The sequence below is a fragment of the Furipterus horrens genome, unplaced genomic scaffold, assembly GCF_987537825.1.
Source record: "Furipterus horrens unplaced genomic scaffold, mFurHor1.1.pri manual_scaffold_5, whole genome shotgun sequence".
Classification (NCBI taxonomy): Eukaryota; Metazoa; Chordata; class Mammalia; order Chiroptera; family Furipteridae; genus Furipterus; species Furipterus horrens.
Genome location: NW_028327175.1, coordinates 162,492,396 through 162,515,678, shown reverse-complemented (window position 1 = coordinate 162,515,678; position 23,283 = coordinate 162,492,396). Strand labels below are relative to the sequence as shown.

The window sequence follows — 23,283 nt, the reverse complement described above, 5'->3', positions numbered from 1 at the left end:
AGTTTGGACTATTACAATTAGCCCTGCCATAAACATTTTTGTCCATGACTTCTGGTAAACATAAGCACACAATTCTGTTGTGTATAAATCTAGGAATGGAACTGCTGAGTCATAGGGCATGCTTACGTTCAACTTTAGTAAATAAATGAACTTTTAAGGAAGAAATATTTTAAGATCTTTACAGGGAAATTTGAATGATTAATGATTTATCAGAAATTGTTAACTTCAAAAACTACTTTCAGGAAGGTAAAGATATGGAACACTGCTTCCAAAGAAGGCAATTTACTTTAGAATATTTCACCTGGAATTTAATCTATGATGGTAACAGAAGTAACCGTGTTTAGTCTTGTCCTTTTTAGAACTGGTGATGTTAAATATTTAGGAACAACAATTGAGCCATTACTATCAACAAAGTAACCAACCACTTTCTCAATTTGTTACAGAATATAAATGTTACCGTCAGACCTCTGCAACAGTTAAACCTGTACTCATATAATTATACTCCCACAAACTGAAAGGGACTTCAGAACTAATGTAACCTTCAGGTAGATGCCTCCTATTTCAGTGATCATGATCATGTTAACAAACATTAATTTAATCCTGGAACAGAAAAAGAACATTAGGCAAAAACTAAGACAATCTGAATAAAGTACAGATTTTAGTTAATAACAATATATCAATATTGGTTCACTAATTGTAACAAATGTACTATGTAATGTAAGATGTTAATAATAAGGACACTAAATGGGAATTCTGTGTACTATTTTCACCATTTTACTGTAAATCCAAAAGTTTTTAAATAAAATTTATTCTTAAAAATCCATTTACAACACAGCAACATAATCTGCAGATTGTAATAGACCTGCTAAACTCTTCTCAGAACGCAATCCAAATTAACTTTAAGAGTTGTTATACACCCACACACACATATATATACACACAAATAAACTCTATTCATCTAAAGGAGTTAGACACATAGACCTGTGGGGGAAGCACTCTATCTATGCTTCTTGATTTTGCTACTAGCTATGAAATTATGAACAAGACTCAGACTTCCTTTTTTATTCCAACTAATCTAACCTTTTTTGAGTATACACTATAAGTACTTAATCATTAAAAAGCAATCCCCTAGTTATCTTTAAACAATAAAATAAAAGCATCCAAACTCCAAGTCAGTTCTCCAATAAATCAAATTTCTGTGGTTTAAATCACTGAGTCTTTCCTTTTACTTTAAGGAGAAATAAATGGAAAAAATAGACTGTGCCTTATAGCTAGCAGGAAAAATGAGTAGCCCTAATATGGGCTGAGAGCCAGGGGAAGGACCTCTGAGCAAGAAGGCAGGAGATTTAGCCTCTAGTTTCAATTCTGCCACTACTACTGGCTCTGTAGTTCTTGAACATTTTCCTGAACATCTTATCACTTCTTTGCTATGCCAGATATCCTAGTTAAATCATTTATCCTATCTGTTCTATCAAATCTTTAGTGTCTAAAAAGAAAAATAATATCCTACCACTGAAATAATGTTTACATCTACTGAGGGATGGGGGGCAGAGAGGGGAAGAGATGATAATAAAAGGTGGACTGATATCCTACATAGTTTTCCATTTCATTAACCTGTATTGAAATCGCACCACCATATATATTGCAAATATTTACTTCCTGGTCAGTACTATGACACAGGTCTTGGCTTTCTCTTTAGAAGACTATTTAAATTCAATTGTGGTTCTAGAATGTTTATATCTAAATGCAACTTGAAGTTTGGTTCTTCGATAGCATGTGTTGGCAAATTTCTTCTCAAAGAGCCAGATATTTCAGGCTTTGTAGACCATATGGTCTCTGTCAAACTCAACTCTGTTGTTGTGGTGCAAAAGCAGCCATTGACAATATGTGAATAAATCTATCTGTATTCCAATAAAACTTTATTTACAAAAGTACACAGTGGCCTTGCCTAGGTAGCTCAGTTAGTCACAGCATTATCCTGACATGCCAGGGTTGTAGGTTCAATTCCCGGTCAGGGCACATACAGGAGTCAACCAGTGAATGCATAAATGGGTGTAGCAACAAAAGTCAATGTCTCTCACTGTCTCTCTCTAGGTCTCTTTCTCAAATCAATAAATAAATTAAAACAAAAACAAAAAAAAACAGACATCCCAGCTATAAATTGCCAATCCCTGTTCTATAAATATCAGGGGAAGGAAAATCAACTGGTAAGATCAATTTTGTAAAACCAAATCATGAATTCACACTGAAATAAACTGTTTTGTCTGCAGGAAAGAAATGCTTACAAATCATGATCTTCACATACCTGAGAATGTTCAAGTTTCCCCTGCATGAACAGGTCACATCACCAATACCTAAGACAGAGCAGGAAAACACTCTCCCTTACATGGTTGTTATGACATAACAGGGGATACGTTAATTTATGTAGGCAAAATTTACAAGGTGACCTGCAAAAGTAAAATACCAGGTTTTAGCAAATTTAGTAATAAATAGAGAAATCCAAACCTCATCAATGTCAAACATCACTTCTTCTATATATTAAGGTAAACTAATTCAGATAAATGTCCAGGTCATTGGCTTTCCTGAGAGAGAGCTGTTTTCTCATGCAACCCAGACCCTTGGTCATCCATAACCCAACCAATTTCCAAAAAGCCAGAGTAACTAACTGTTTGAGCTAACAGAAGTTCTGATTGATTCTGGGATGGATTGGTCTAATCAAGCCAAGATCAGATCTATCGTCCTTTTGGGTCTACCCTAGTAAAAATGTTCCATTCTGAGATAGTCACCTCGCTAAATTCAGCACCATGTTAGTTAGCTACCAGGTGTTCAGTAGCAGGCTGGAGCAAAGAGCCGGCCCACAAGGATCAAGCAAGTGCCTTTTTAAAAACAAATCTTAAAAAGTTCCTCTACATGGCTTTGCAAAGTAAGCAAAAACCATGCCAAATAGTAAGAAACGGCACTTACTTGACTCCCACAGGCCAGCTCCACACTCTAGCAGCTAAGATGTCACTAGCATGGTACATGGAGAGTGAGGTGGAAACGATATCTTGCCAACCACTGTAGTAATGGTAGTAAAAGACCTAAAAGAATAGAAAAAAGTAAAGTCAATGTAAAAGGAAAAGGCTCTCCTGAGCCTGGTGACATGGGTACCTCAGCATATAATGCCAGAAAAAGAAAAAGAAGTGTGAAAAGATCTTATTTAGGTCAATTTTACCTGCAGTTAGCCAGCTACAGTGACCCTTAGGACAAGAGAGCACTTCTAAAAGAATGTGCATTATAACCTAAAATAAATCCAGATTGGTTATGAGAAACTGATATATGCATTTTGTCAGAAAAAAAGTATTGAATCTTTGATAACCACATAGTAAGCTCAAACAGATGTAAAAATAGATAACCTAAAGCAACAATTCATAAACCAGTATTTTGAAAAATAGTAAAGAAGGAAAAAATTTTTTTCTCCTCATTGCTATGCTTCCAGCATTCAAAAAATAAACATTGATAGAACCATAATAAACAATGAAGAAGTAAGAAATTTTTTTAAAAAACTTAATCAGACTCTGTCTATAGAAGACAGACTATCCAGGTTCACTCAGGAATGTCTACTACTTTCAGAAACAAGCTTACAAAACTTAGAAATCTTGGTGCGCACACATACATAAAATATCTCCTTTATCTGCCTAGCCACACAACTCCCTGGTTTAGGAGTTGTGTTTCAAAATGCTTAACTCAGTCCTAGCTAGTGTGGCTCAGTTGGTTGGAGCATCATCTCATACACCAAAAAGTTGTAGGTTCGATTCTGGGTCAGAGCACATACCTAAGTTGTGGGTTTGATCCCCAACTGGGGCATACAGAGACAACTAATTGATGTTTTTCTCTCTTCCTCTCTCTCTCTCTACCCCCTCCTCTAAAATCAATAAACATATATTTTTTTCAATGCTTGACTCAGTAAACTGAATCAGAGATCATTTAAAAAAAAAGAACAATGACAATTTTTTTAAAAGCCTGTTTTCACAAAGCACTACCTTCTCTCCCCATACTTATATTATTCACGAGTAAAACAATCCGTGAAAAAAAATTTGTGTGATTTGCATGAAAAACACCAATAGTGAAAAAACAAAATCATTTTGTGTTAGCAATACCCACTTCTCCTCTTTTATCCAATCATTCCTACCAAAAAAGAAATCTCTTCTTTTATTGGCAGGTCCATTCAGCATCCTTTCCTTCAGAACCCCAATGGAAGAAACAGGCGGCTGAGTTTAATCATCCTTGAGGCACAAGGATTTATCCAATAATTTAAGTTTTTATTCTAAATCAGTTTTAGCCTAAAGATTATTATTGCACTATCCCATAATTCTAATATGCTTAAAGCTGGGTCATATTTTTTAAATAGTCTGGTGATTCAAACTGTGCAGTCCTCAATTAATTTAATTAGAATGGAATCGTCTCTGTTAATAGCATATCTGGCCAGACTACATTTTGGGTGCCTAACATTTTCTTCTCGATTTTGGCTTGTGTTTGCCTTGCCTTGGCAACAGTCCCTGGAAAGCATACCAATTATTAGTGTTTCCCTTGCTGTATCAGCATTTCTGGTTAATGCACTATAGCAAATCATTTGGAGGGACAACCTGAATGAAGCTCTGTACTGTGCATTTTGCAAAATTTTTCAAAGCATTATCGAAGATGTTACAAATGAAATTGCATGAAATTAGCCAGAAAAAAATATTTACCAGAGATTGCCTTTTTAAAACAATGACTACAGTCATTGGCTCAGTTGGTTGGAGCATCGTCCAGTGCACCAAGGGGCTGTGAGTTCAATTAATTCTTGGTCAGGGCTCATGCCTGGATTGTGGGTTCAATCCCCAGTAGGGGTACATAGGGGAGGCAATGGATCGATGTTTCTTTCTCTCTCTCTCCCCATCTCTGCCCTCTTCCTCTCTCTCTAAAATCAATAAACATAGTCTTTGGTGCGGATTTTTTTTTTGAATTAAATAAAAATATTAAAACAATAACTACAATGTAAGAATATACATGCAAATAAGATTATTAAATATAAATATGTATTATTAAAAGAAATATTTCCTTCACACCAACTACCTGCCTCAAAAAAAAGTAACTTCCCTCCTTCCTAGACCTTGTTTTCCTTTGCTCCACAAACCCAAGACACAATTCAAGAAGTCTTTTTATCATTTAAGATACATACTCTTTTACAAAATAAGATAGTCCCAAATTTCAAATTATTCCAAACACAAAGAAAAAAACAATAAATAAATGCCAATAAGTTTCCACCCACAGCTTGTCTGCACTTGAAAAATCTGAGAATTTTAATACATTAAACCAAGATTTTGCTACAGCAGCTCAATCCCTCATGAGCTCTCAGTATTATAGCAGATCCTGTTCTGCATTTATACAAGACATTTTCCTCTGTTAATGAAACATTACTCTTCTCCACTTTCTCTTGGGAAGTACAAAGGGTTTTCCCAAGAATACGATAAATGAGGACATTCCACACCAAAAAAGGAAACTGGCTATTTTTAAAGTCAAAACAACATTCCCAATCTAACTTTAAACATGACATAATATATTCCTCTTTCCTAACCCTCCCCCCATAGTCAGCTAAACAGACTTTCAATCAACAGGAGAATTATTAAATATGTGGAATTGGGAATGAAACTTCACAAAGTAGTTAAAAATTAAAAATGAAGACTGAATATTTTTTTAAAGTATTAAGCAAAGAGAACAAATTGCATAAAGATACATACGGTGTAATATCATAAGGTTTAAAACATACAATACTATATAAGGCATATATATAAAACATATATAGCATAAAAACGTGCATGGGAATGGTAAACAACTTGGAGAGGATGTTACTTCTGGGAGAGAGAACAGAAAATAGGAAGGATACTTGGGGCAGCAGTTACAGTTGTAGTTTTAATTTCTCAAACTAAAAAAAAATGTTATTCTATTTGTTTTTTAGACATGGCATACACACTTCATAATTTAAAATGAAAAGACTTTTTCCCTTCTATGTTGCCTAAACACAATGCAATTTCTTTATGAAGGGCCCCCTTATCCCACATCCACCCCCAAAGAAAACTTTCTGGTGATGGAAAAGACTTTCTAATGTGAGCTTCTTTTACAGCCTGTTCTTCAGTAGTTACCTTCTGTCTTTTCTTCCACTAGTGCTCCCACTTTCTGATGCCTTTGATGTGACCTTCAGTTCCATAACTCAGGGCCCCAGTTTGTCTCTACTTTTAATCTTACCAAGACTACTCATTGTAGACAAGAAATCTATTACAGCTGCCTTTCATTTTTTCCCCCTTTTACTGCTAAAAGCTCTAGCAATCTTCAAAAAGAAATCATTATATATTTAAAGCTCACCTGACTGTGGCACTTGGCCAAGTTATGAACTTGATTTCATTCTGACTCAAATGCCAATGCAGAATGAGATATTAAAATTAGAGAAAGTACTGACTGGAGTTCAATTCCCCATCTAATAAATAAATATTCCAAAATTCTGTAAAATTCTGTAATATGTTACACTATAATTCTGTTTTACCAGCTCAACTGCACTTAGACAACATTTTGTTTTGAAGCTTAAGTCAAAGCTGGAAATGGAAAAAAAAAAAAAAGATTTCATTTTCTTTGAGGTTAAAACAAGAAAAAAATAAAGAAACAAAACCCAACTACCCAACTACTAACATATATACATATAATAAGACATTCACAGAGTATTCACATTTATCCTGTCTATTCAGTGCTTCTAGCACCAGCACTCAAAGATCAGGGAAAAAGAGGCAAAAAAGAGAAACTGACAGAGACAGACATAAGCTTCTATTCTTCTGTTTACAAAAGAAACACATTTATATCATCTATAGGAGGGGGGAGTGGGGAGGCAGTGGAGAGCAACAGGGGAAAAATTGGGACAAATGTCATAGAACAACCATAAAAAATAAAGATAAAAGATAAAAATTAAAAAAAATACATTTACATCAAAAAATTTCAATCTTCTTATTATGTTTCTACTACTTCTTCTATTCCAATATATCTTTAAATACTTCTTTAAAATATTCTGACATCTATACTCTGTTTTAAATGAAAAAATAGGTTTTTATCACACTTGGCCACTTGCCACAGCCCTGCTTCATGGCAGCTAGCAGAATTCTGGCAGTGGAAGATACAGGATACAGTGGGGGCAGCTGGAAATTAGTTCCCAAATAAACACCTCCAAAAATCTGTCATCTTTGGAAAAAAATATATATATGTATATATATGGAACCTAGAGTAAAATCTCTTTCAAATCATTCCTTTCTCTCTTCTGCAGTGCCCAGCCCTTCACCTTTCCCTCTTTCCCCGACTCACTCCAAATACTTGCCAGATAAATGCATTATGTCAATTTCTTAAATTACTTATAACACAATACCACTAGTTTTTTTCATTACTATTTTAATTTAGCATTTTATATAGTCCTGTTTGTGTCAGCACAATCTGTGAACTCTTAAGATTATTGGCTGCTGCCTAAATCAAAGAAAAGTAATTCCTTCTTCATATTTCTGTGATTCCTATCACTATAGTATCTAGGCACAAAGAACAAAATGAGCTACAGATGCATTATCTACAGGGTGGAAGGATTTATGCAATGGTCTCTACGGCTTTTTAAAACTCACTGACTCATTTATCCAACACTGACTGAATGTCTATGTTCTTGCCATTATTAAACTCAGTTCACAGAGTTTGGGAGAATAGACTTCCATGGGCAACTAATTACTTACTTATTAAGGTTTTCACACTCAGGCAGGTAGGCAACAACTCAGAATTAACAAATTAGGAGAACAGTCCCATCTAACCTCAACACTCCAATGTTAACTGCTTTTTTCCTTCTCCCATCTCTCCAACTCTGGAGTCCCCAACACATCTTCCCCTCTCCCCCAACTCACTCAGCAGTTTGGATTGGAAGAAGAACGTGAAAGAGAAAAATGGGACTAAAAGTATAATGACCTGATTTAAGAAAAATGCAGGATAAACTGTTCATCGAGATATAAGAAGTAACTGTGTAAACTTGCTGAAAAGGAACTAGAAGGCTATTTTTCTTCATGTCAAGTCCTTGAACCTTATGAAAATAAGCAAATACATTACACTTGAGTTTATGATTTTATATAAGCCGCCCAATAAAATAACATAAAAATTACTTATAATGTGTTATATAAAAATGATATATGTCTCACAATTAAAGAAGCCCTTTAGATTCACCTAATCAGGCATCCTTATTTATTAAGACCAAAAATGTACAGTCACTTGCCCAAGGTCAAATAACGAGTTAATGGAATAGAAAGGAAGAAAACTCTAAGCCTAACTCTTATACCTCATGACACCTAGTCCTCTTCAATTACTTTATTTTGGTGACTGGAAAACACATACACACACCTTTTACCACATCTATCTCTTCATTTATTTAACTATCTCACAAAACTAAAAAAATTCTGTGATGGTACTGCAATCCTTGGCTCCCATAAGATTTCAAAAGGCTCACCAACTATATTGCAAATACAATCTCTTCTGGTAAAACAGATATTATAATGTCTCTTAAAAACTGTCATAGTTATCAAATAAATAGATATTTATCTTTACACTATAATAACTAGAAGACCAAAGAATATGTGCTTTCTAAATAAAGCAATCCAGTAAGCTACCTAGTCAATTAAAATGCTAGAGAATCACTCCAAATAACTTGTTCACAATTATATAATTTTATTTGTATACCTCTCTTAGAAACTGGGGTAGCAGAAGCAGTATAAATCTCACATTTGTATTTCTAATGTGGAAAGAACGATTGCTAAAATTCTACTGAGAAAAGATTTCATACTTAGGAATGGCTAGGTTTTTGTTTGTTTGTTTTTAAGGTAAGATCATCATACATACAACATTCAATATTCCCTAAAGGGAGTCAAATATTACAAAAATGGAAAGCTAAGGAGAACAAAATCAAAGAAAATTATTCAAAAGTATTCCTCTAATTAATGAACATTATGTTAAGAATCTTTGCTTTGGAAGAGTATAACGGAGAACACACTCAGTTGAGTGCTCATCATGCTATGTGATCTTTTTCATACTGCTGTGCAAAATTCTCAGATTCTAATGGTAAGAGGCAGGGAAGGGAGGCAGGAATATGAGGATAAGGTGGGCATTTAATCTGATATATAAATTTAAAAATCATTTAAAAATAATTAAACCAGGTCAGCACATTTTTATATACAAAAGTAGAGGTATAGAAAAGACAACAAAGCAGTATATTTAACATGACTGTAAAAAGAAACACACAAAGTTTCAGTGCCTGAGAAATAAAAGTCAGATGCCTTGAATTAAATTGTCTTTCTACCTGTTACTAGGTGATATTCCCCCATCCAATCACCAAATTCTACCAATTATATTTCCTAAATCCCCCTTCTCTCTATTCCCTTTTCTCTATCCCCAGTGCTCCTGTCCTAGTTCAGTTTATCTGGTCCATTAAGATGCCCCTTACAGGTCTCTCTCCCTTTCTGGTCCCCTCCTCTCCAATCCTGTCTTCCTACTGCTGCTAGTGTGACCTACCTAAAAGCACAAACCTGATGTGATTCCTCTATTTGATATTCTTCAGACACTCACCTACTGACTAGTAGGATTTTTCCAAACTGTGGCTTAAATTGTAAACTCAATTTAAGTGGGTCCCAACCAGTTTTGTTCCATAAAACTTTTCTTAGTTTTACATACACATGCTGGGTCATGATATAAAGTGCATTTCTACTGTGGGTTGAGTTTTAAAAAAAAACAAACAAAAACAAAAACAAAAAAACATCGACCTACATAATAAAATTCCAACTCCTTCATAAGTCCCTTCACAGTCTAATTCCCTCACAGTGGTTAAGAAACAGGCTCTGGAGCCAGACTGCTTGGATTTATATGCAAGATATGTCACTTGCTAACTGTGTGATCCTGGGCAAGTCACTTACTAGCTGTGTCTCCCTTACCAGCTGTGATCCTGGGCAAATCACTTAACCAGTCTGAGATAACTCAATTTCACTATCTGTAAAACAAAGATAATAGTACCTACACATAGGGTATTGCAAAAGTTAAGTAAAATTATCTATGTAAAGTGCTTGGCACATGGTGCACATGATAAATATTAATTACTATTGATAGCATTACTACTGTCCAGCCTAATCTCTAGCTCTTCTTGCCCATAGTCCAGTTGGAACAAACTACTGGCTTACTTCCTCATACTGTCGTGTCAGATCTCAGTACAGCCTAGAATGTGCCACACACCTTTCCAGTCCCCCACACATTGTATTTCTTCACATTTCAGCGTAAGCAAGGCCTCACCTGTGAAACCTTCCCCAATTCTCTCAGGTAGGTCTAAATGCTCCCACTAAATTGCCATAAGGGGGAAAAAAAAAAAGGCACAGCTAGTTACAGTCTTTTTTGTCAATGCCTCCTGGCCAGATGACCACTTCAGAGGCATCTCTCCCTCCCAACACAGCATGTCACAAAGAGTAGGAGTTTTGAAAGATATTTTCTGAATGATTCCAGGTTCTTAACCTTTCTAGGTTCTGGTTTTCCATCTGTACAATGGGGGTAGTATTTTGCCTGAAGGGTTGTTGTGTAGTACACTATAGAATGCTCTAAAAGTGTCTGACATAGAAGCAATGCTCAGTAATCATCAGGTCTTTTTAGAATCCAAAACTAAATTACAAAGACCCCTAAGAAGCATACCTTAGACCCTTATCAGCTAATACCTGGAGGGGAAGGTGGAAAAACATTTAAGTAGTCAGGAGGAAGAATGGTGCGCTCTTGGAAGTAAACTGCAGTAGATTCTTGAGGGAAGAAACATGGCTAAAGGAGCAGAAGCTGAAAGGGAAGGAGCACCTACACTGACGCCAGCATGGTACGGCTTTAATTCTAGCCAGACTGAGACTTAAATCTCAGCTCCAAAATATGTCTCTTATCCATCTTTGCATCCCTAGCATTAAAACTGTTTATGGCATTTATGAAGAAGTGAACCTATCTTATCCTCAATTTCCTCATCTATAAAACTGGGATAACAATATCTCTCATAGGGTTATAGTGAGAATTAAATGTGGTTACACAATGCCCTCAGACTTTAGATGCTTTTTTCTATATCTACTCCTCTGACTATACAGGTCACATAGTTCAAGCTAACCTATTTGTTTTCCTTTTATTTGACCAATTACACAGGGGAACAATTTTTTAACATAATTCCTGGTGATTTCAATTTTTTAGCTGTTTCAGACATAAATAGGCATGCTGATTTCAAAACTGCAGTTAGTGTTCTTCTATCACGTCAAGTTTTTCTGTACAGCTTATCTTAATGCAACCACTCTAGGCTGGATCAAGCCTGGATGGAGGGAAGCACTAGTGCTCTCCTACTGGCTGAGAGCAAACCTCCCTCAAGTGGGGAGGGATGGGGGACAACCTTGGAGACCAGCGATAGGTTCATACTTGTCTAGGCTATTCAGTTACACATGAGACAGTGTGGTGAGAGGTTGTGTGCCGCTCTATATAGTGAATCACATTCCGAAGTGTAGTCTGAGTTCTTGTCTGTATACAAGGAGTTAGCAGATTTTTAAATTTACATATGTAGTTATTTCCTTTCCTTCAAATCATGTCTGCCTCTGCTATTTCTCATCATAAGTGCCTAAACAACCCTGATTCGTGTTGTTATATCTGTGGCAGTTTCACCATTCCCAGTCAAAGGACAAACATCAGCGCATTTGTCGGGCAAGCCTCTTTTGCATATTTTAAAGTAAAACTTAGTGATCAAGATAAGCCTTGGACCCCTCACAAGGTGTGCAAGCAGTGTGTTGAGAGTTAATGGATGTGGACGAAGGGAACACGTGATCAATTGCCATTTGGTACACCTACGGTTTGGCGAGAGCCCAGAGATCATTCAAGTGACTGTTACTTTTGTATAGTGAAAACGTCAGGATATAACAAGAAAAATAAATGTAAAATAGAGTATCCTAGTCTACCATCAGCTATACGCCCAGTGCCTCATTCAGCTGAAATCCCAGTGCCAGTTTTCATTGAACTACCCTCTTTCAAAAAACAGGAGTATAGTGAAGGACTGACAGCAACAATGAAGACTTTGAAATTGAAGATGATTCAGTTTGTAAGGGATTGATCAGCATGAGTTGAATGATTTGGCATGAGATTTGGGACTATGCAAAAAAGCTTCAGAACTCCTAGCATCAAGACTGTATGAGAAAAACTTGCTTGAAAAAAGAGTGAAGGTATCCTACTTTCAATCAAGAGAAAGTGCATTTCTGCAGTACTTTCGAAGTGACAGTGGCTTTGTGTATTGCCATAACATACATGGTTTAATGGAGGAATTGGGAATTCCAATCTGTAACGCAACTGAATGGTGACTATCCATGGATAGCTCAAAGCAGAGCATGAAGTGTGTCCTCCTCCACAATGGCAATTGATTTGGTGCAGTCCCAACTGGCCATTCAGTTTGTTTTCGGGAAGAATATGAAGACATAAAGAGAGTCATTGATCTGTTGCAATATTGCAAGCACAATTGGATCATCTGTGTTGACCTTCAAATGGTCTGCTTCCTTCTTGGTCAGCAACACAGATACACCAAGTATCCCTGTTTTCTGTGTATGTGAGACAGCAGAGCTTGCTAGAAGCTTTGGGTGGAGTCAAACTGGCTTCCAAGATCTGACCTCAAACCTGGTGATCCAAACATTCTACATGAGCCACTTATTGACAGAAAGAACATTAGATTCCCACCTCTGCACATAAAACTGGGTCTCATGAAGCAATTTGTAAAAGCTTTGCCAATTGAAGGAGACTGTTTCAAGTATCTCATTTTGGCATTTCCTAGCCTGTCGTTTGAAAAGATAAAATACCTTAATATGTATGCTCGGTAGCAGAACTTTACTACTTGTACACAATTTGACTTACAGTAACAATATATAGCCTTTCTATGAAAAAAATAACTTTAAATAAACAGCATATTCAAGTAATTTTTTCTTTATTTTCCTTCGTATGTACATTTTGTATGATTTTGGGACAAAAGGAGGGTATCCTATACCTTAAAAATTTGATGTGATAGAGAAAAACTGGGGTCATTTTTGGATTCAGATGAGAAAAGTTAGTCAAAACAAGTGTCAGATCTAACGCAACAAAAATTGTGTTCCCTATCACTCAATTAACTTTCTCTAAACTAAAGTTAAGGAAGACAATAATACTCTTAAACATCCTATAACACCATTTAATATCAAGAAGTAGGAAGTCCAATGTAGACCTGTCTTAGAAGGCAAAAAAGAAGTTTAAAGGATCGTGTAACCTATAAGCAGTACAGTTTAAGGTTGCATGATTGAAACTGTCCTCTGAATGGCTTTATACACCTGATACGCTTCTCAGCAATCCTCTGGTGATTATTACAAATGCTCCCCAAACAATAAAATGGATGATAAATAATAAGAAAAAATATGTAAAAACTGAAAAATTTAGCAACAAAGAATAAAAGGTAAACATCACTCTTCTGGATAAATAAATATTATAAATGCCCTTAAAGAACTTTTGGAAAAGGCTCTTATTTTTAAGAGGAATTTCAAAATGCAATGCCACATTATTCAATTATTCCAAAACTGCATTAGAAAAAGTTCAGTTTTGAACTTTGGTATTAGACTCAATTGGTGATGTAATTCACCCAGTTATAGCTTTATCATTAGAAAAGATTCAAGCCTCTACGCAGTTTAGGAGTCAATAACTTACTAAACTTATTAAAATTACTTTGCTTGAAATCAATGTTAATTTTTACACAGAGTTTCTCACTGTAAGTATTTAACAAAGTACAGTGAAACAAATAAATGGACTGTTTCTCTTTTGCATTCAACCTGCAGAGGACAGGTTTTTAACACATGTCATCAAGCTTGATCTAAATCAGGGAGTAATTCAAGACTGAGTTTGAGTTTAGGAACTTACTGAAAGAATTTGACCCCAATTCACTTTTAAAAATCGTTTCAGCTTAATCTTTTAAAAAATGTAACATAGATTTATGTAATTGCACTGAATGGGAAAACCAGCAGACATATGAGACACTTTCAGCTCCAAAGTAACTTGCTGGGCTACTAAGGGAAAAGCCATTCCAGCACTCTCGCACTCTTGTTTCCTTAACATAAAGTCTTTCTGAGCACTAAATATCAAGATTCTTTCAAGTACATGTCTTCCATTGTAACATCCTAGTTTTCCTAATAATGTTATTCCAGCAATTCTAATATATCCATGAGCTATAGTATTGCATTAATCAGTCAAATAAAGAATGGAGGGGCCCTGGCTGGGTAGGTCAGTTAGTTAAGAGTGTTGTCCGAATATCCCAAGACTGTGGGTTCGATCCCTAGTGAGGACACATACAAGAAGCAACCAATTAATGCATAAATAAGTGGGACAACAAAATCAATTTCTCTCTCTCTCTCTTTCTCAAAGGAATAAATTTTTTTTAAGTTAAAAAAAAAAGAGGATTCCCTTTCATAGAGTGACCATCTCAAGATCTTAGAAGGTAATCTTATCCTTAATCACAGGAAAACAAATAGTAATTTTTAAGAAAGTCCACAGGGTTGCAAAGTTAGAATATAAAAAGAAATAAAAGCACCATCTCAGCAGTTAGTCAGATAATGGTATCGATGAAGTGCTATTTCAGAAGACCATGCCCACCCACTCCCTGATTTCAAGTTCACCCGTGAGGCAGCCCCAAAACCAAAATGATTCACATTCAATTTTTGCTTTTGATATACACCATACACCATTTTTGATGATGCATATTCTATTTAGATTTCCTTTGGGAATAGAGTTCCATAAAGCATATAGAGTAGCTTGGGAAAGAAAAGTTCAAATAATCAAAAATTGTTGAATAAATACAAATTTTTTTATTCAAATATTTTATGGGGTTCAAAATAAACAAGATTTTGAGATAAATAAAACAATGGTTGCTTCCTAAAAAAATATATCTGCTCTAAACATTTATCTAAAACCCTCAAAATTTAATATTATATTAGACAACAATAAATCTAGAATCTGATTCGAACATATATTTCCAATAATCTGAATATTTATCACACTTCTGCTGGCTTTGGACAGAAAGCTAGTACCACTGTAGAGCTAATCCAATGGTACCCACCCTCTCCATCAATCCATCATAAAGAAATGCAATACACAACCAAAGAACTCTGGAAATATCAAACTTAAAGCAATTACCCAAATGTGACTACCTAAGCAATAGGCCATTAAACAAGTCGAAATGGTGGGGAAGGGGGAGGCAGTATGCCTTTTCACTGGCAAGCAGACGAAAGGGTACATATTCACTTAATGCTTCCCTGAATGTCACCTATATACCCAGCACTGTTCTGGAGTTGATGAGAGACAGAAAGGTAATAAGATACACAATCTTTGCCTTATCTTACCAGTAAGATAAGGTGCCACAAATGAAACATTTACAGAACAAGTCAAGTTAGTGTCAATCTGTGTCCTGAAAACAATAAACCCTATCATAATTCAGAGGACAAAATTAAAAAATAGTAAGAGCCAGGAACTATACAAATCAAGATTCAGACTAGGATTTCTTGAATCCACCTCTATTTAAAAGAATTTTAATCCCAGGTGTCATTAACCACAAATGTAGTCTAACAAGTTACTTTTCTCAGTTCCCATCAGACCCGTTTCCTAACGTGTAAAGTGAGGATATGAGATTCAGAGAGGAGTTGGAGTTCAGTCTCTAACCTGAAATGGACCTTAGAGGTTAGAGGAGAGATTAAAACTGAAATTCAACTACAAGTACTGCATAAACATTTAGTACAGATATATGGACACTGCCTTAAGTGCATCGGAGAATTTGTGCTGGGGTGAATCTGGCAAAGTAAGACCAGGCCAGATCATGAGGAACCCAGTTAAAGAACTGGGACTTGCCTCTGTGTTTGGCACTGTAACCTCTGTTAAAACTTTCAGATTGAACTGAAATGATCTCTCTGCCAAAGAACCACAATGTGTAAAGTACAAAGGGACAGCCACAAACTGTAACAGTACAATGACAGACTTAAGAAAATTGAAATTTAGTAAGTCAGCTTAGCCGTTGACCACTAGGAAACACCAACAGACTGTCATAATCAGAGGTGAAACAGTCTGATTTAGCAAAAGAATTACACAGCTCACAATGAAAGGCAGTTCCCCCTTAAAGAGTCATCCTTGAAAACAGCAGCTTTCACTAACCACACAAAAAAGTCATGCAACAAACAATTTACATCAGTCTTAGTTACGGTCACAAGCTGGGGAGCTTTGCACAGGAAAGAAAAAAGTATAGGCTCTTCACAAAGGAAAGGAAAAATTACTAGATGGTACTAAAAATATTGAATAAACCCCTGCACTTTTACTCCTACTTACTCAGTTGAATGATGTTTTAATTAGGGGTGGGGAGTTATGTTTTATAACTTTGCAACTACATTTACCAATTAACTGAACTGTATTGCTTAGAACTCATTCTCCAAACTGGGGATAGATAGATTTCAAAAAACATGCCTCTCAAGCAAAAAATTAACCAGAACTATAATGCCCCCCTGGCTCTAATTTACCATCACCACTACAGCAGAATAAAAGTGGCACAAGCTAGACCTGCGATCTAGTTCAATGCAGAGTGCCATCTGCTGCACATACCCAGGATGTCTCCTATGCAAGATTCAACCTTAGTGTCTCTCAGGTACTTTTATAAGAGCAAGTTGTTTGTTCTCATATTTGCCTAATACACGCGCCTCAAACCAACATCAACTCAATGGGGTTTTGAAATAGCCATACTTTCCTAAAACAATAGTTTATGAGGAAGACAGAGATGTGAAGGTGCACTTGCACTTTATAATAACAAGAACACAGTACAGAGGTCAAAATATCTGGGGTGGGTGGGAGTCCTAAAACTGTTGCATATTAGCTGTGTAATTCTGACCAATTCTGGGCCTCAATTTCAGGCATAAAGTGTCAAGAATTAAACAAATCTCTAAGAGACGCTTTTTAAATTGAGTCTTGTGAGGAATCATAGACTAACAGATGGAGAGCTGTATATATGATGGCTTCAGAGCAATCACGTAAAAAGAAAAACACTTCACATATTTTAAATAATCAATTGTAAGATTTTGAAAAAAATCTAAGTTCATTTACAGGTTACCATTCTCATAACATTCCTGCCTTTCAGAAATAAAACTTCACTTTAACTGTGCTTTCAGTTACAAATTCAGCACATTACTTTTACCCACCCCAGAATAGCACAGAAGAGCACTTTCATGAAGTACCCACACAAGGATTACACTCATAGCCTGACAGATTCACATAGTGGAAAACAGGCAAGGCACAAAATTTTTAAATGCTACAGAAATACCACACCCAAGCAGTCTTAAAAACAAACTGTGTAAAGTCAGAGGATGTATTACCAGAATATAGAGATAAAGACCACATGGGAAGTCTTTAATTTGAGGGAGAGGGAAACACAATCCGGTTGGGGTGCCCTTGTGTTTCTAAGAGAACAAAACACATGACTGGAGGCTATGAAACATGCAAGTCTAAATTGAACTGTGAAGAAGCTAGGCTCTCACCCAAAAGCTTCAGCAATATGTCAGTATGCCAAGTATAGAGAAGTACAGTTTTCTCACAAGAGTAAGATTACGGTCCATACCTATGACGAATAATGACAACACCATCTCGCATTTACAGAGCATTAGTTCTTTTCAAAGTTCGTTCAGACATAATTTGATGCTGTCACTGGTCTTGGGGTATCGTCTCTGAAAACCTCCAGTGCACTTTCCTCTCACCAGCCAGGGAATCAGAGACAGACAGGTGGATGCATTTGTGGAGGGCTGAAGGTACTAGCTTCTCCTATCCGGCAGGCTGTCTGCAGTGCCTCTCCTTACCACACTGGAAAACTTAGCCCCAGGAGCTAAAGCCCACACTGGCCAGAGACCAGCACATATGGGTCTAGAAGGTCCAAGGGAAGAGAACCTGCCGACTTGTTAGGTCTAGAACTCCATGACACGTTGATTTCTTGCCATGGAAAAAAAATCACAAAGACACACACACATACACCAAGGCTGTTCAAACAGAAACTCCCGATCGTTGCCAGCCAATGAAAACCAGCAGTAACTGGCTAAGAAAACCACCAAATCCCTGACTCTGTGAACAACTTATCATATTCACTTTCCCTCCGCCTGCTGCCCACCCTTCTTTCTTCAGGCACGCGTGAACAAGTTTATAAACCAGCCCTCCACAAGGACCACCGGGGACAAGGACCACCCGGGACCTTGAAGGACCTGCGGGAATGGAGCTTGCCTCCTGAAGCAATGCAGCATCCATCGCCAAGGAGCTGTTCTCCGTGCCCACACATGCAGGAAGTCACAGAGGGGGATAAAGTTTGATTTTCCTTCTTGCCCATTCCCAGAGGGCCGAGGAAGGACAAGGGAGAAACCCCGCTGGGGTCCTGGGTTGCTCTCCGGGGACAGTTCCAAAAAGCATGGCACTGCCACTCTTCTGACACAGACACAAGGCAGCCGCGGCAACTCGGGGCGCCCAAACCCGCCCAGAGGAGGAGGGAAAGGGGACAACTTCCACGGGGCTCCGTTCGGGAGCAAAGGGGCAGAGCTGTTAAGAAAGGAGGAGGGAGGGACAGAGATCGGGGGCGGGTCAGTAAGAGGTTCAAGTCCCGTGCCTTCCCCGCCCTGGTGTCCCCGGTCCTGCGGGAACATCCCCGCCGTCGCCCCTCCTCCTCCTCCTCCCTGCTTCCTCCGCTCTGCCTCCCTGCCTGGTCGCCGCCGCAGGCGCCTGAAGGACACGGTGGCCCCTCGGTGTCCGGCAACCTCGGGAAGCGGCCGCGAGTTGAGGGAACTCGTCCGCTGCCCCGGCGGCCTGCCTGTCGGCGACTCCCACACACCAGCGCCGCCCCGCCCTCCCCGGAGCCGCCGGGCGCGCTCACTCACCGTCCGGTGGTGCTGCTGCTGCCGGTGGCGGCTGACGCCCAGCCCGGGGAAGCAGCCGGCAGTCAGCGCTCCGCAGCCGCCGGCGCCCACGGCGCCGCCCCGGGAGGAGAGGAGCAGCAAGAGCGATCTACCTGCGGCAGCCGCCATCTCTCAACTGGAAACGGCGCCGACCCAGGCAGCGCAGCGGACAGCCGGGGCGGAGCTGAGGCCCGCCATTCACCGGAGCCGGACCAACTGCAGCCCTTGACTGAGTTAATGAGGCGGGGCTTCCTGCAAGGCCCAATCGACAGGCGGGAGAACCACAGTTGAGGCTGCCTGTCACCTCCAGAGTTACATATTGTGGGACATAGTCAATTACGGGCAAATTCTAGAGAACTGGTAATTGGCACCCGAGCCCCTTATAATAGCAGCAAAAGAGATGGCATATTCGATTCGACTAATCTGCAAAAAGGATAGAGCTATGACAAGGGTAACTGGGAAAATAGATATTTGTGCAAAGCTTTGTACTCCGTGAATGTTCTAAGTTGGCAAAATAGGCACCAAATTAATAATCATTAACTAGGTATGCTTGGAACTCTCAACGACATGCCCAGTATTATTATTCATAAATATTGGCATTTCGATATGCTGAAATTAACCCTACATCAGAGGGTGATCTAATGACTATGCTACTTACTAGTATAGGAGGGGTAGAATGGTTATGATATCAAAGTTCCAGAATGAGTACATGCCATTGGAGTGAATTAACAGATCTGTATACATTTCAGGTACTCAATTCATTTTTACAGCACCTTGATACTGATATTCTTACACTCTCTAGATATTTTCTTACCATCTTTGACCTTGTGTGCGCTTATTAAACTACAGAAACAGAGCATGTTGAGTAATGTAATAAAAATCATATAAAGGTTATTTTAATGAATTTTCATAAATTTAGCTAAACTAGGCATTAGAAAACACTTTGGGATAACTCTTGATCACTTCCTCTTGAAAAATACTTTTTTTTCCACAAGGAATAAGGTCATATTGACAGCTAATTAAAGACTGTGAAAGAAAGATTTGGGGTTCCTGAGTTCCTTTAGCAGAGAATTTTTATTTATTTATTATTTTTATTTTATTTATTTATTTTATTTTATTTTATTTATTATTTATTATTATGAGCTGGTTAATTCTTGCAATTCCTTTTAAAATATGGAGCAGGAAAACAGCTAGGTAATCAAATAAAAGTATTATTTTAAATTTTGAAAACATTTTGAAGTGTAGCCTTAGGTTATAAAGAAAAAAAACACACACAAAGACAATTTTATTGTATCATCACTTATTCTAATAATATTCTTTAAAGCTTAACTGAAATGGTACTTTTCTTTTTTTAACCAAGAGTAGATAAATAATGAAGTGCAGCTTTTAGTTAACATAATCTTTCCACCCCACTCCAGAACAGTAAGATGACTGGCTTCTCCAGGACATACTATCATGCCACTCACCCAAAGGCACTTATTGCCCAACAGTGGAACCTGAGAGCTTAGGAATGAGAAAAGCTCCACCCTCATTTAACAGCTGCACACATTAATCCCCTTAGTTGGAAATCTGGGACATTCCTGAAACAACTTCCCTTCATTTTCTACCCACCTATATTTATCCCATCTGCATTGTATGTATTTACCCATGCTGTTCCATGACATTTCCCCTTCTCTCTTGTCCCTTCACATCTTCTTATTTGGATTATCATGGATTTTAGTTTTGTTTTTATTTTCTGTGCTTTCATCAAATATTGCTATGAATCAGGATTGTGCCCTCTATCTCTGTTTTACACTTTTAAAAGTTCTATTGGAATTTCCTTTCCTCTATTTTTCCAGGTATAAAAATTAGATGTGCACCCAGCAGTACTGAAATTTAGTTCTGTGCATTTGCAAAAAAACCACAATAAATAGGGTTTTTTTTAAAGTACATAAACCTGAAACTGGAGGAATTACAAAAACTCTCTTCTTATCTCTTTACCAAAATATTTCATCTTTTATCTACAAAGATGAAACCACAGAGACAGGTAGGCTGTGAATTTGAGGATCCATTGACTAAACTGAGTTCTAATAATCCAGGGCTAGAAACTAACCTAAACAAATGTCAATTATCTCTTCACAGAGATGTTTTCCATCACTGCATCACATCAGTTGGTTGGCCAGGCCCCAAAGTGTAGATAGCTCAACAGAAAGTCATCCTCATACCTTAAAAAAAAAAAAAAAAGTACATATGCAGAGAAGTTATATATGAAGGGAAAATGAATTAATATTTATCAACTACCTGCTATGTCTGACACTGTACTGATCACTCTAGCGATACTGAGCTTTTAAGGAATTGTAAAGTAATCAGAAAAATATATATCATAACTTTTGAAAGTAAAAGGTTGAAGAAAATTTTAAAATCTTCCAATAGGGAATTGGTTAAATTAGAGAATAACCCTATAACAGAATATATGCAACCATTAAAAATGAATTATCAGATATTGCAATACTATGTATGGTGTCAGATGGGTACTAGACTTATCAGGCTGATCACTTCACAAGTTATATAAATGTCTAATCACTATGTCATACACCTGAAACTAATATAATATTGTATCTCAATTATAATTGAAAAATAAAAATCTAAAATTAAAAAGAATTATCCCATCTATATATTTTTTTAAAAGTAATAATACAGCATAGATGATCCTTTTAAAAGTTTTATATATACATATATAATTTAGGTAGTGATTTCAGGAACAATAAACAAGAAAAAAATACATTAACTTTGGGGAGTTTTAAGGGATAGCTACTTTTTTTAATGGTTTAACTTTCCCCCACCTGCATGTTATTTTTATAATTATAAAAACATAGTCACTGAAACCTACATGGCTGCAGAATTGTTTTCTGTGCCAGTCTTTAAAACAGGTTGATCTTTTTTTCAGCTAAAACTAATCAGAACAGATTTCCTGGAGCATAAAATCCTAACTAGGTTTCTGACTAAAATATACACTGAAGTCAGCTCCAAAGAATGACTCAACTCAATAGAGTATTTGCTTAAGCATTCCAGAATAACCAGGGTATGTGATGCACACACAGTTAGTGCATTAACATGGGCAAGAAAACATGAAAGGGATCTGCTTAGAGATCTGGGAACTGTGTTTCATGGTTCACTGATAACATGAATTATTATCCAAATCAGATCAGCAATTCTTAAAGATCAGGGAAAAGTATATGAACAAGAAAAACAAGAGCAAATATTTATCAAAAACCACAACCTAGATCTGTTTTCTAGCTATTTGCCTTCACTATTTTTCCAGATGTCATTATTTCTATTTCTCTACACCTGCTCAACTGCAGTCATCTCCCCAACACTACCACTCATTTTCCCATGACTTCCTAGTTTCTGTAATCCTTTTTCTGTCAGTTTCTGTGGATCGTGAATATTTCTAGTAAGTGTAGCTGAGAAGGGTTCAACTATTCTTAAGCATATCTTTTCCTGTCTATACCAATATCTCACTTCACTGAATCTGTACATGCACGCATTTTTTCCTTCATTTTGTTTCTCTCCTGAATCATTTACTTACCTCAAACACATAATTTACTACATATATTTACATACTCCCTCTTAAAATTTTTTGTGTGGCTGGAGTCTCATGCCCTGGCTCCAAAGGATGACTAACTCCACGTTCATTTTATAACTCAGTGACCCTGCAATCTAACATTCTTTTAGGTTAGGAATAACCAATCTGCAAGAGTTTTCTTTCAAGAGCACACCACCAGGAAAACATTGAGTTGAGAAGGGCACAGCTTGTTCAAATAGGACCGTCTTTGTTCCTGTCTCTCATGATTGGAAAGGTTGGCAGAAAACTTTAATGCTGTCCTCTTTGTGTTGGATTTGCCTGTGGCCTCCTATGGCTTTTGCTATTTACTAGACCTTTGGAGTCAGGAAGTCTTTTGCCTCTATCTGAAGTGATTCAAAGGGGCAGGACACTAATTTTGTACTCAAATAAACCACACCTCCTAAGTGCAGAGGAATTCAGCACACATTCTTACGGAACCCAACATCATCAGTTCCAAGTATTCAAAGGGGCCAAAAGAGTCATAGTAAACCTTCTCTGACAAGGCTGAATTATAACAAAATGTCAAATCAGTAAATGGTTCCCCTCTCTCAGCACTCTCCAGGTATGTTATCTATACCCCGAACATGCCCTGACCTTCCAACCTCCAACTCTTCGCTCTTTTAAAGACCAACTTGGGTTCCTCTGAGAGTGACT

The 23,283-nt window shown here is 37.3% G+C and overlaps 1 protein-coding gene across 3 annotated transcripts in view; it reads right to left on the bottom strand.

Annotated features, from left to right (window-relative positions):
- The window catches only part of MCU (mitochondrial calcium uniporter), a 199,275-nt gene extending 180,081 nt beyond the window's left edge, over positions 1–19,194 (bottom strand). The window contains exons 1-2 of one of the 3 annotated variants that reach the window (XM_090278191.1): positions 2,965–2,980; positions 2,306–2,354 (exon numbers count right to left, since the gene is read on the bottom strand). In XM_090278191.1, coding sequence (XP_090134317.1) covers positions 2,306–2,332 — 27 coding nt within the window. In that variant the 5' untranslated portion in view covers positions 2,333–2,354; positions 2,965–2,980. Of the gene's footprint in view, positions 1–2,305; positions 2,355–2,964; positions 2,981–19,007 lie in introns of those variants that run through there. The other 2 variants (XM_090278193.1, XM_090278190.1) reach the window with 2 other exon arrangements.
- Positions 19,195–23,283: the final 4,089 nt, after the last annotated feature.